Below are 15,017 nucleotides of genomic sequence, written 5' to 3'. Positions count from 1 at the left end.
TTAATATAATATGTGGAAAGAATTAGTAAAGAATAATATTAATTTATGTTTGGATCCCAACCTTCTTAGTTTACATGTCAAGTTGATCATATCTTAAGGGAAGCTTTTTATTAAAGTTTTTAAGTAACAGTTAAAATGTTAAAATTCTTTTGATGTGTCTGGAAGCTTATATTATGGAAATTAAAATTTAAAAATACGTAGTAGATAAGATTAGTAATGTAATGTACGTAATATAATTATAATAATGTAATTAATAATATAATGTATATAATAATATATGTCAACGTTTGGAGTTAGAGTATATCAAATCCAATTTCTTTGGGGTGAAAACTAATTCAAATAATATTTTATAAGGAAAAATGAAAACACTCTTTAAGTTGATTTTCAAGTTATTTTTTATTACTAATACAATTTTGATTTTCAGTATGTAGCTTTCAAATACAGTCTTTTGGGATAAACACAGTTGGAAATATCAATCTAATTAGTAGGAGAACCTAGTCAGTTTTAATAGAAAAGTGTGGACAGTGTAGATACTTCTACTTTGAATAGAAATCAAATGTGAAAATCTACTTTCTCTTAAAAAATGAATATTTCTACAGTTCCTCTCTAATTATAGTAGCTAAGCCTATTTGATACAATATTTTATCCAAAGTTTCAATTCATTAGTACATATATATGCTTGAGCCCTAACAGGGTGGCCTCTTCCAATGTGAGTGATGGTGCCAGAACATAAAAGAGATATATTCAGAAATAAGTGGACTAGAATCCATGCGTTTTTCAAATTCAAGATACTAGACAAAATCTAAATCATTTTAATAGCAGACACTTCACACACATGCAGTGATGTGGTATTTAAACTCAAGATGGAGAAAAGGTGAAAAATTAGTGTCCCTATGACTGACATACTGTAATATTTTAGGGCATGCTTTTTAATCCATGGTAAAACAGGAACTCTGTCTACCTATGTGATTGCTAGTAGTAGAAAACTGTCTTAACAAATGTGGTATATATTTATAAGCAAGAGCTCTTCTAAAAATGCTGTTTTTATCATATAGATTCAAGGTTTCTTACTCATAGGAATCAGATCTCAGCATGGCAGGTCTCCCGTCTCACACATCAGCTTGCAATCTAGCTACTTCTTTTTAAGTAACCTGGAGATAAATACCCACAATACGTTTTGTGATGATTTGACATTGGCACTTTTGCTTTGCAGAATTCTATCTGCAAAGTGTGACTTCTTGAAACATCAATTTCTAATAAGAATAGGAGATGTTCATTTCTTTGTGAGCGAAGACTGAACAACTTTCCTGCCATGTATTGCTTTTCTCTTGATGTCTACAATAAATTCAGATAGCTTCAAACAAATGATAATTTTGATCTAGCACATGAAAAAAGGGAAATGGCTGTTTTATTATAATAATATTTAAGTTTAAAATATCTGTTTTTTATTTTGAGTCCAGTGGAAGTTTTAGTGAATAATATAATGTATATTAGTTTCTGGAGTTGGAGTATATTAAATCTTAGGAGTAATGGAAATCACTTCTAGCATTTATAAAAGAAAGCAACAATATAGGATCTGATCCTGTCAGGCAGTGTTTTCTGCTAAATGACCCTTAGATTAAGACAGTGACATCTAGAATGATTCAGCCAAAATAATTAAGTTTGAAGCAAATAAGACTTTAACGTGGGGGATTCCTGAGAATTTGCTGACTAATATACCAGGCATTATTTTGTAGGATGCCATAGAAAGTCTTAGGAGTCTATAATTATATTTTATAGTTTGAGAGAATTAACAGCATATAAATTTAAGAAAATTTAGCACTATAATGTTAGAAAGTATTTATCTTTTCTTTTTAACTAAACAAATTAGTACCTGGTTGGATCCATCAATAAAAGAACTTATAATTTCTTCAAACTTTTAATCTTCTATTTCCAAGATAAGGAATCACTTAATAGACTGGAAATTTTTTTCTTTTTTAAGTTTTATTCTGTGAAAGACACCATTATAATGATAAGTTCAAGAGCTAAAAGGTCAAACAAAGCAAAATAATCACATTTAAAAATCTAACAAAGTTTTGAATACTCAAAATGTTTTTTTTTATTTTAAAATCCTCTCGATTCTTGTTTATGATGTCAAATGCTTTGAATTTCCTTGTACCGAATACTTTGTGGATCTGGCAGTAAGGAGCAGGTGTTTGATTGTCTCATGGTCGTGCTAACAAGGCATGGGTCATGAAATTGACCAAGCAGCTGTTCAGCTTCCTTTGAACATCCTAATGATGGCCTTCTAAAGAAACACTACTTGTTGCATAGGCTCCTGCGGCATGTTTTCTTTAACTAAATAAATGGTCATGACCTACAGTTGCATAATAACAGACACATCCATCTACCACTTCCTTAAATCCATTAATAGTTTTTTTCTTCACATCAACCCTCACTCCATGTAACACGTAGCACAAAACCAGTCTCCCAACAATTCCTTTTGGACCTTTAATTATACATGTAGTGACACTGATGAGCTAACCCACTCCTAAATTAATCCTATATTTATATAATGAACATCAAAACTGAATAATGCACCAAAGGCCATTCTACCAATGAGAGAATCCCAGAATATCAGGTCTGTGAAAGATATAAGAGATTAAATAATCTGATCTTCCATCTGACAAATGAGGATACCTGAACCCAGAGTCTATTCTGGTCTTGGGCTGCTGGCTTTAAATAGATTAAAAATAAATTCTCTACTCAAGTCTTTCTATTCCCCATACATTACACAATTTGCCTCAAAAGTCCTTCTGAGTTGTATAGTTATCTTACTCTTAAATATTTCTTTCTTTCTGAGAACACCCATATTTCAAATCTAAAAAAAAATCCAGTTTCATTGGATTTTTGAAAATGTTTCAGAGAACTTCTGAAAATAACATCAAGGAAATCCTTTTTAAAAATAATTATCATTCAATGGCATGCTCTCATTGAAAACTTCTCCAACATTATATTCCTTGCTATTACTGCTAATGACAATTAGTACATCATATTTCATTAATTCCTTCCCGGTCTAAGACACATAGGGAAATATACACAATTTCGCTTTCATTGAGCAGTGTTTAGTTGCTTAGACTACCCCATATTAATGGAATAAATGGAATAAAGATAATAAAGATTATGAATTAGATATACCTGCCAGCACATCAAGGCAGAAAATTAACTTTTTCCTCTAAGAAATTCTCTATCATGAGCAGACTCACATGTGCAAGGAATAGATCACTCACATGTGCATACACACACACACACACACACACACACACAGACACACACACACAGACACACAAACTCAAAAAAATGACTTCTGAGAACAAGCCAAGACCAAAAGTGCATCTAAATCTACTGGAAAAGTGAAAAGTCCTACAAAGGAACATTTAAAAACTACTATTACAGATGACACATGATAGTTCTTCTAAGCTTCATGTTTAGCGTCTCCATCCCCTTGGGTGTGGGTTGTAGTTGTAATCAGCTATTGAAAGACAGTAATCTGACCTAGTTTCCATGGACATTATTTCAGAATCATTTCTGGAAGGCTGCCTATAATATGCATATGAGACCTGTGAACCATATTGGGAGTTGGTGGGCATATTATTATCAGGTAAGGATGCAACATTATACTCTTGCCTTGCGAATGAGCCCATACTGGCCTTCTGGGCTTGAGGAACACAGGACAGTCTCTTATTCCAATCATCTGATGGCCCTGGAAGCACCTTCCTCCGAGCTGCTGAGACAACATTTGCCACAATGGATTCTTGGATGTTTCTGGGCTTAAAGGCATCATCCACTAGACCAAGAGGAGACTTTGCTGCTGCTTCCCAAGGAGTTAGTCTCTTGTTTGCTTTCTCTAGCCCATCAGTTGGTTTGCTAGAGTAGCTATAAGCAGGCTGGTATATCCAAGGAGATGTTGTGGAGATGGTGGGTGGGACTGGTCTTCCAGGAAGAGAAAGGGAGTGTCCAATCTCCTAGAAACAATGAAAATGTTAGTATGTCTCATTCATTTTTGTTTGTACTGATTGACTATTATTCCAAAGTAATCTTGGGAACATCATTGAGCCTGTAAAAATCAAATCTCCAAAATGCTTAGTCCTAAAGCCAAGACAGGCTGCTTCTGTCTGGTGTATTATTATCTCTGGTCTGGGACTTGGTCTTCACTTAGGACTTCATTGTTGCTCTCCATCTCTAAACTCATAGCTCCAATCACTACCATCTCTCTTAGGCACAACCACCACCACATGGACTCTGTTATTACTGGGAGCCACCCTTACTTATCTGCCCTCAACATATTCATATCAACACACACAGCCCACCCTTATTCAGGTCCTGTTTTCCTGGTACAAAATAAACAAAACATATTGACTACCCCAGAAACAGGCCATGAACTACTGGGCATTTTACTTTTCCCAAGTGACTTTCAATCTGTTATCTTACTTTGGTCCACCAAATACAGGAAAAACAAAAACAAAAACAAAATCCCAAGAGCTACTTAGTTGTATTTAACATTGCTGATCTAATGGAGTGGATGGTCTTTTTCTTTTCAAAATCTATTTATACAGTGCTGAAGATTATGTGTATCTTTATTACCTATGCATGGGAGATTGCCCATATCTCAAAGAAACATTCTTGCCACTTGTTTCATTTGCATTTTGCTTCCTTTTATGCATATTATATTCCTTATTTCTTTGAGAGTTTGTGTCCCTGCAACATCCCCTTGTGTATGTTAAATATTTGGTTTGTCAGTATGAAGAAATATAATTTATAGGAAACTCTTGTATTCTCTCTTCTTTTGCCTCTTCTGTATTTCTAGGAACCCTGAAGACTAGTTATCTACTTGACTTCCTCACACATTTCCTTCTGCATGAAACCTCTTAGACAAACTTCTGGCAAAAAGTGGCAAATGTACACCTACGGGAAATGAGTCAACGTTGAAAGTATTATATAACATTGTGTGTTTCTGTAACAAAAAGCATTGCCACGCTTAAAAATGCATCCAGATTTCATAAATGGCTTCAACAGCTTTTCTTTCTTAACCAGTTCTTAAATTTTAAGTGAACACCAACATCTGGATTTGACAAACTGTCTTAGATTCAAATGGTTTGCTTTTTTTTCCCCATTAGACACACAAAGAAGGTAGATGGTTCATTCTTGGCTTGCATATCAAGAATAAGGAGGTTAATATAATGAATCTGGCCTCTCTCTTTTTTACCATTAAAATTTCAGTAATAATGGTTGAATCCTAACAAAAACTTGTTTTCATTAATCTCTTTATCCTAATCTAGATCTAATAATAGTTCTCTGGAGTATATAATCAGGGAGGGGGAACAAAGCCATTTTTTAGTCACCATCTTGGATTCGATTTTCATTTCACATTATTTATGCATTGGTTTCATTCATTTAACAAAAATTTTGTTGAACACCTAATATTTTCCAGGCACATTCATCTATGAGTCTGGAAATACCAGGATGATTTAAATGGAGTCCTTGCCCTCAGGAAACATACAACAAAGTACTGTTTTTAGCTTTGCCGTGGCAAGGTAGTCAATCATGGAAGGTCACTTTAGAGAAGAGACTCTTTACCTATCTTGACAGGATCAATAGAGAATTTTCTAAACTGTGAGAAGTATTACCATTCAATATGATAAAGAAATATTTAGCTCTGGTCTCCCATGGTATATGTCTATGTCTCCCTTTTGTCCTTACTAATGGAAGAAAGAGAACACGTTGGTCTATAGAGTCTGTGAAGTTTTCAAATTCCAGTGATACCTGCTTTTTGTGATCTTTGATCAGATATAACACCTCATGGACCTGTTTTAGTCAGGTCTTTAAAACAATAGAGACTTGAAAGGATGTTAATAAAGGGATCTAAGACTCTATAGAAATATAGGAGGTGATCCTGAATATACATATAGGTGACCAACATCACTGGCTAATGAGTACAAAAGGAAATAATTATCAATATATGTGGAATAATTATGTACAAATGGACACATACATTTCAGTGATAGGACATCCAAAACACTGGATAAAAGTGAAAATTTTATTGTCCATTTTTTCTCTCACCTTCTTACCTTGAAGATCTTCAGAAGAATGGAAACTTAACAGAAATCAGTTCAAAAACATTGTTGAATGATATTCTAATAACAAAGAGATCAGAGATTTTTTTTTCAGCTAAGGCATAAATGTTCATCAGTTGAACATGTGAGCAAAAAGTAGAACTCTGAGGTATGATACTGAAAGAGTTAAGTCAAGGCTTTCTGAGGAAAAATTTTAAGTAGCGTTGAAATTAAAAAAAAAAAAAAATCTCCTGTAGAAGACACATATGCCAAATATAGTGAAGGTCCTGAAGGAAGAGTACAATTACCTCAATGAGAAAAATGACTATTGCTTTTCTACATATTCCTCAGACTGACAAACATGCCTTCATAGTCCTTTAAGCCAACAATAGCACATAACTCACAAATTGTCACAGAGACACAGAGGTGGCATAAATAGTTCTTTAGGTACATTGTTGTTTCTCTTTGTGCCTAAAATATTGCAGTCCTCTGGTCCCTGCCTGCATGCAAACCCCTAATTTTAACATATTTCCCCAAAGCAATTTTCACATCTTGTTCCTTGGTACAATTTCCTCCTGCTCTCTGTCCCAAGGCTCATGCTGTTCTCTGCTTGCCTGGCTAAAGGAAGCCATATGATATACCCTGAGCCAGAAATGGCCAAAGGGACCTGAAAATAACAGAGGTGTTTCTTCTATTCTGGAGTTTGAATGTCTGATGGTAGAATCCTAGCATAACATGGGTTAGATCTTTGGTTGTTGTTTCCACCATGGGTTGTATTATTATCTGAAGAACTTAAAATTTTTGATATGCAAGCACTTAACAGTACCTAATATGTTCCATGAGCATTATGTCTGCTGTATCACCAAACGGCTTCTTTGTTTTTGTCTCCTGCCACCCCCCCCCCTTTTTTTTTTAATTAAAGACGTTTTTCCACTGTCACTAGGTGAAAATTTAGCAGGCACTGTGGCGTTCTGCTTTCTTTTAGGAATAGTCTTGTGGTCGCGTTAGGTTACCCAAACTAGTTTATTTCAAAATAGAATATTCCATCCCTTGCAGTAACAAACTCCAATCTCAATTTCGAGTTAAATCTCTTCCTGTTTCAGAAAGACCTCCTTCCTTCAGGGAAGGCTTTGTGGTTGGCTTCTCCATGCTTTTTTCCCTCTCCTCCCCCAGCTTACTAACTGGGACTTCTTGCTCCCTGGGCTTAGAGTACAAGGATGGAGAAGAGAAAAAGAGCAGAAGAGAAATTTTACTTGATTTGATAACATCATGACCTGGCTTTCCACTCTCAGAGCCAGGTAGGTCCAGATGAGGAAACTTTCATGGGATCTTTGAAGATTCTTATCAGTGGGGACATTTTGCTTGTAGTCCTCAATTCATGCCAACTCATCCCTATGTTGGCTGATAACTTGTGACTCATTCTGCATCCCCTAGGAAGCTGACGCTACAAGGGTCCATTTGAAGAGGACCCAAGACAACCCTATCCAGCTTTCCTTCACTCCTGGCCTGCTGTGGTCCATGGGGGAGCACACATCATTTGCCTTTGGAGGTATAGCAGCAGATTTCCTGGTTCTTTGCCAAAACAAATTTTCAGTTCATCCCTCACTTTCCAGATTTCTTGGGAGGGTGTCAGACCCCAATACACTCTGTCCTCCTGTCTGTCCTCATAAAGGTATCTCATCTCAACTCTGTAAGAAGCCACTATGAAATTCTTCTCTCAAAGGGGTGGAGACCCCTTCACCTCCACCTACTCCAAACATACACCCTGTGGTTTATGGCAGCCAGAAGTCTTCCTCATGAAATCTTCTCTCCTTGCCATACTCTGATCCCTTATAATAACCTAGACCTGACTGGGTGGTTCCAGAACTGTGGGAGTGGCTTCCTGTCGTGTTCTTTGTAGAGTTTATAGTTTAGTCTCAAATCAGACTTTAGAGTGCAGCATCTCTGTATATGAGGGCCTTGGGGGAACTTTTGCTTTAATATCCTATTATATCACATTATCATTTTCAATAGACCACAAAAGTCCTTCTCTCATTTTCTTTTAAAAATGAAATTTAGGCTAAAAATAGAATGAAAAAATTTTTCTAATTAATTCCAAGAAATTCAAATAGTCTTATGAGTTGAAACCTTATACCTCTCTCAGACCTTGCTCTGGAGCAGGGGACTTACTTGTTTTCATGGCATCTTGGTCAATCCTTAGGCTTTAACTGTTGAGAACTTCCTCCTTATAGTGAACCAAATTTTGCCTCCCATAACTTTACCCCAGTGATCTTAAAAGCGTAAAATACATCTGCTTCTACTCCTATACAGTCTTTTCTTCACATATTTCCAGTTGCTTCCACCCTCTTTGGACTCCTTCACTATCCTGTAGCCATCCCTCATTTTCAAACTAAGGAGAAATAACATCTATGGTGGTCATTCTCTCAAGTGTTTTGCATCCTTCTTCCTCCCGTTAGGTAAGGTGAATTCAGATATAATATCTTTATCTTCTTAAGTAGATTTAGATACATAAACACAAACACCAAAGGCAAACCAATGAAGACATCATTCAAACTGACTGAGGGGCCTTGTCATCTGGCAGATGGCACCGTGGACATTGCATGTAGAACATTCAAACTGTGTTTATTTAGAGTAGTAGGTCCTTTAAGTGTTCAACACATGAAAGAACATGCTAATCTTTAGCCAGTCCAATATAATGCATGCAGCAAAAACTGCAGATACCCACTGAATTCAAGAATTATATATATATATTCCCACCAAAGGCTAAACACAAAGGAGGCATTTTCCTACCTCTGCCTTTAATGGTAGCCAATATTAACAGCTCACACTCTGTGTCAATAGGTGTCTACTAACTGGCTTACATAGAGTATTTCATAGAATCCTCAAAACAACCCCATGAAGTAGGAGCTATTATTATCCCTAGTTTCAGGGACAAGGACAAGGACAGTGAGACTTAAAGAAGGTAAGTAACTTCCCCAAGGGTAGAAAGCTAGTACATGTTGGAGTGGGGAAGTTGGACACACATAGTTTCATTCCAGAGATCTTAATCAAATGTTAGACTATACTTGCAATGAAATTGTTTTGAGAAAACTTCTTTTTTTATAAAAATGCAAATCCAAGCAAGCTAAATGAAATGAAATCTTAGAAATTTTGGAAAGAATTATTTAAATTGTGATTGGGTTTGGATGAATTAATGCTGCCATCTTCCATTTGTCACAAGAACAAGCAAGTGCCAGGATACAGGGAATACATCACACTTAGACACATTCCCTTTATGTGAAAGTGAGACACACAAGGGGCTCTACACTCAAGTCACCTACAAAGCTCAGAGTTGCTGAGGGCCGTTCTTAGTGTAACATAACCAACTCCTCATGTCAATTAAATGTTGATTTATCCACATAAAGCAGTTAATGAAGCAGTTTAGTTAGCTTCCTTATCAAACTGTCTAGTGATCAATTTAACTGGCAGGAAACATTTAACATTTAAAAGAGAAATATAGGGGTGTCTGGGTGGCTCAGTTTTGGTTAAGTGTCCAACTTCAGCTCAGGTCATGATCTCACAGTTCTTGGGTTCAAGCCCTACATCAGGCTCTGTGCTGGAGCCTGCTTTGGATTCTGTGTGTCTCTCTCTCTGCCCCTTCTCCTCTCTGCTCCCACTCTGTCTCTCTCTCAAAAATAAATAAACATGAAATTTTTTTTAAATAAATAAAAAAGAAGTGTAGTCTGAGGTTTACTTAGGACAATGAAGTGAATTCCAAACCAATGCAACTGAATTATTTTGCCCTAGAAGCCAAAGAAGTTTAATATGATATATTTTGAAGTTCAAATTATTTCATACTATAAACCCTGAAAGCCAAAAAATTCTCTTGACTGAATTCCTGCTTAAATATTCATAGCGAAAGTGTCTCCAACTGACAAATGTTATTTCAACTCCTTCAACAACTTTCTTAAACACATGATCAGTAAATATTCATCACAAACATATCCTTTATCATAAGCAAACGCCAACAGAGGCAAACAGAAATAAATGACAGTTCATTTGCCTTTTAAATCATTCGTAAGAATTTCTCTGCTTCAGATTCTGTGTCTCCCCTTTCTCACTGCCCCTCCCTGCTTGGTTAAGCGACCAACTAAAGCTCAGGTCATGATCTCACAGCTTGTGAGTTTGAGCCCTGCATCGGGCTCTGTGCTGACAGCTCAGAGCCTGGAGCCTGCTTTGGATTCTGTGTCTCCCTCTCTCTCTCCCTCTCCCCCCACTCCCCGATCATTCTCTCTCTCTCTCTCTCTCTCTCTCTCTCTCTCTCTCTCTCTCAAAAATAAGAAAACATTAAACAAATTTTTTAAATTACAATCATTCATAAGAATTTCTAAAAAGCTGAGGACTATCAAGAGGCACATGAATGGAAGAAAGCACCAGGAATTCTCCAGCTTCCCATTCGTGAACGTCAAAATCTTGGAAGTCATTATTGACATTTCCCTCTTCTCTTACACTCCACACCTGATCTGTCAGTGCTGACTTTAAAATACATCCAGTCTGCAACCATTTCTCATGCCTCCAGTGGCACCATCCTAGGCTGAAGCATCATAATCTTGCCTGGATTGTTGCTATGGTTTCCTAATTGGTTTCCCTGGTTCCAGCCAAAATTATCCTGTTAAAACCTAAGCCAGATTATGTCACTTAGTCCTCTGTTTAAAATCCTCTCATGGCTTCTCATTTCAAAAAGGAAAATCAAAGTCCTCTCCTTGACCCACAAGACCCTGTAAAGTCTGCTGGCCCCACCCCTCCTCACGTCTCTGATTTCATCTCCTCCTGCTCTCTCCCTCTCACTTGGATCTAGCCACATGGGCCTCTGCTATTTTTTTTTAACACACCAAACACACTCCTGGCTCAGGACCTTTACATTTGCTTGGTACACAGCCTGGAACATAGTACTTCAGACATCAGTATGACTTCTGTTTCATTTCCTTCAGGCCTTACTCAAATATCATTGGATCACTGTTTGGCTATTGTCTGTCTGCCTGTCTGTCTCTCTCTTTCAAAATTCCCTACCCCCTTCCCTGTTTTATTTCTCCCTTTTGACTTATGCTTATTTAACATAATAAATGCTTTATTTAATCATTTTGTGTATGTGCTTCCTCCCACTAGAATGTAAGAGCTATTGTTTTATTCTGTTTTATTCATTTAGACATCCCTAGACCTAAAACAGTGCCTGGCAAGTAGATGTTTAGTAAGTATTTGTTGAACGAATGAAGTTTCTGTATCAGACTGCTAAATCCAAGAAACTTGGTTAGTTTCACAAAAATTCTAGGTCATGCCCAAGATGTAGCCCTTTCACATCAGTTACATGTGGTGATGGACTCACACACATAGACTCATCCCCACCACCCTCACTACACACACACCAATATGCACACCAAGCCGTGTTTGTCAAAACAAATAGGATTGATCAATATTTACAAACATTGATTTTTCCAAACAGGTAGAAGATTTTAACATGCAAGTAAAATCATTTGCATTTAGGTCAGTGCAAATGTGAGGGGTTTTAAGCTGTTCTGACTCCCCAGATGAGGAAAGTCATAGAATTTTATGCATGAATCCCAAAGAGAGTGTAAAATACATTTACAGGATTTAAAAGGTAAGACCTAAGAAGAAAAAGATAATGGACATTGGGATTAGTTAGAATTGTAGAAGAGAAAGCTTAAAGTTGATTTACCATTTATCATGAGACTGCAAGCAGGTGTAGAAAACGGCACTTTCTACTAACTAATCTCTCAGGGGCACGTCTAGCTTTCAGGAGTCTTGGATTAACTTTCCTGATAGGGAAGCAGGTTAACAGGAGAGATATTTTTCCATAAAGATGTAGAATTCCTATATCTAGAGATCTTTAAATGTAGGATAAATGCTCCTTTGAGATGATTTACAAATAGTCAACCTCGACATCAAGGGATAAGGAGAATATTAAGGTCATTTTTCTTCTACTCTCTTAATTAAATAGTCTGTAACTCATATTCCCTGAAACCTGCTTTTCTAAAGAGGATCTTAAATTTTCTTCACCAGTGGAGTTTTTGGAAATTCTGTTGTAGCATTCTCTTATCTAAAAAATGGAGGAGAGTGCCTGTATCTTTAGACAAAAATAGGCAGCATTATGTTTCTCATCAAGAATATTGCAGGGGTTGGGGCACTATTTAGCTTCTGACTTTGGCTCAGGTCATGGTTCATGAGTTCGAGCCCTGCATTGGGCTTGCTGCCGTTAGCTCAGAGTCCACTTTGGATCCTCTGTCCCTCTCTCTCTCTCTGCCCCTCCCCTGCTTGCTTTCTCTCTCTCTCAAAAAATAAATAAAACACTAAAAAAAAAAAAAAAAAAAATAGAATAGTGGAGGGGCACCTGAGTGGCTCAGTTGGTTAAGCAGCTGACTCTTGATTTCGGCTCAGGTCATGATCTCACAGTTCTTGAGTTTGAGCCCCACATTGGGCTCTGCAGTAACAGCATGGAGAGTGCTTGGGATTCTCTCCCTGCCTCTCTCTCTCTGCCCCTCACCCCACTGGTATAGGCTTTCTCTCTCAAAATAAATAAACAAACATTAAAAAAAAAGAATAGTGCAAAGAATCAAGACTAATAAGTCATATTATTGAATAGAAATACATTGCTTAGATAGTTCCATAAATAAAATAGACATCAAAAAAAGAGATACCGTCTTGTCTCTAGTGCTTCTCATCTTGGCTCTGCCACTATTTATCTTGATTAATTTCAGATTAACTTTTAGATTAAATCTGGGTTCTAAAACAATACACTTTTTAAAAGTTTATTTTGTGTTTGAAGGAAATTCCTTTGTGAGAATGGGTAAGGGCTATAAATGACAATGGAAGCAAGCATGATATAGTGGAAAGAATGTGTATTTGGATGTCACAGTGACCTGGGAGTCCGGCCTTTGCCTCTTGTGACCTACGTAGGCTTCAACCTCTCCAGCCGTAGTACTTTCCTTGGTTGTAAAATGGTAATAATTCTGGCTATGGTCTCAAGATTATGGGTAGGGGAGAGATTTCGTTTAGAAATCAAATGCCACCTGGCACAACAAATGGTGATTATTCTTGTTATTGTGAGAAGAGCCTGTGAGGTCTTAAAAGGTGTCAGAGACCTGGCAGAACCTTTTGTTCAAGAGGCAACTGCATAGGCAGACTGCCGACCCAGGATAAAAATAGGAGGGAGCCTTGCCTTTGAAGTGGCATTAACACTACACGCCTCAGATACTGCTGTGCCAGCCACTGCTTCCCTCCCGCCAGAAGCCAGAACGCAGGCAGCAGAGCTGACCAGAAACACGCACTGACCTCACCCCTCTGCTAGCTCTGGGTGGGCCAAAATACAGACTTCTTGATCGTTCTTAACCCTCTGTCATAAAAGAATAAAAATAACCACACGCAACTTCAGGTCATGAAGACCGATGTTAAGGAGGAATTTGTACATACACTTCTGTGGTCCCTTCCATCTTAGAAGCCATGATCGCAATAACTGAAACGCATAGAGTTTCTACTATGTACTAATCACACTGCTAGGCAATTTTTTCTATTAACTCATTTAACCCTCTCAACAACCCTATAATTTCCATCTTGCAAATGAGGAAACTGAGGCATAAAAATTAGTTACCCTAGGTCACATAGCTGTTATGTGTCTGTATAGGGAAATTTAAAAATTAAAGTAATAGGTAATAAAATTTTATCAAAATAATTTTAAGGCATTAAATCTACTAGTGAAAAGAAATGAACTACACCACAATGTTTTACCCCCTTGCTCTCCTTTATCCTCAGAAAAGAAGCATGCCATTCTAGAAATTATAGCCTATGAAAATAATCCTACTAATATAGACTGTATTCTATTTACAGAGCTGGAATTGACATTTTGATTTTTTGTATTTCTTGGGGAAAAGCCTTAAATATGTTTTTCATAAAAGTCTACTTTAATTGGCTTGAACGTAAAAATAAAATCTTTTAAACACATTTCAAAATATTTTCTGAACAGAGGCTTTCTCTTCACAGAAGATTTGAACAGTAAAAGTCTGAATAACATATTAAAAGTTCACATTTCATGTTTCTATAGAGGAAAAAAAAGGGTTTTTTTTCCACAATAAACAAAGGATGTTGATCCTGTACAAAATAGATTAATTGTTGACTTTGTGGAAGGTTTTTGTAAAGAAAACTGTCAGTGTCTGGCATATAGTAAGCACTTAATAAAGGAGAGTCATTATTTTAGTATAAAATTAATACTTACACTGGAAAGCCTATTTAAAATGTGTTTAAGTGTCTGAATATAGCTTTAGCTGCACATAATACCCTAGATACTTTTCCTAAAACAAATCCAGGCCGCTGTTGCCTCCCTCCCTCATTCACAAAAAGAAAAGTCACCATGAATGTGCATTTGCCTATAGGAAAAAAGTGTGGATAAGAGAGATGATTTTTAAATATATTTTATAGCTTATCTACTTGCTATTTAATGCAGAGCTAATACTCCTTAAGCAAACTCATTTCTAAGTAGAATGGTTTTGACTTTCTCAGAGAAAAATTTTACCAATAAAGATTTTAGGAATAAGAATTTTTAAGAAATGTATGCATACCATTAACAACCTTGACTGAGCCCTTTGCCTGACAACATTCTCCAGATTTCTTCCTGGCATGTGTTTAAGCTATCCTTCAATCACAACTCCTAATTGCATTAAAAAAACTGGCAAACTAAAGCTGGTTAATGGTAATGACAAAGACACATCAACAACTATGCAACATGTGACAACATTATTTCCCAAGGATGTGGAAAATACAGTATGAGAAAAATGACTTACTTGATCTTTGTCTCTGTTTTTCTGTCCATTACGTTTCTAAGCTTATGCAATAGATCCTTTGATTCATTTCCTGGTCCCTGGGGAAAATGTTTAAACT

The 15,017-nt window shown here is 36.7% G+C and overlaps 1 protein-coding gene across 3 annotated transcripts in view; it reads right to left on the bottom strand.

Annotated features, from left to right (window-relative positions):
- Nucleotides 1-377: 377 nt before the first annotated feature.
- Nucleotides 378-15,017, bottom strand: part of SYNPO2 (synaptopodin 2) — a 172,158-nt gene continuing 157,518 nt past the window's right edge. For 2 of the 3 annotated variants that reach the window (XM_060654291.3, XM_060654292.3), the window contains exon 5: nucleotides 378-4,004. In XM_060654291.3, coding sequence (XP_060510274.3) covers nucleotides 3,468-4,004 — 537 coding nt within the window. In that variant the 3' untranslated portion in view covers nucleotides 378-3,467. The remainder of the gene's footprint in view (nucleotides 4,005-15,017) is intronic. The other variant, XM_060654293.3, reaches the window with a different exon arrangement.

Source organism: Panthera onca, chromosome B1 (assembly GCF_046562875.1).
Source record: "Panthera onca isolate mPanOnc1 chromosome B1, mPanOnc1 haplotype 2, whole genome shotgun sequence".
Taxonomy (NCBI): Eukaryota; Metazoa; Chordata; class Mammalia; order Carnivora; family Felidae; genus Panthera; species Panthera onca.
The sequence above is the reverse complement of the archived record's forward strand: the minus strand, read 5'-3'. Positions and strand labels throughout refer to the sequence as shown.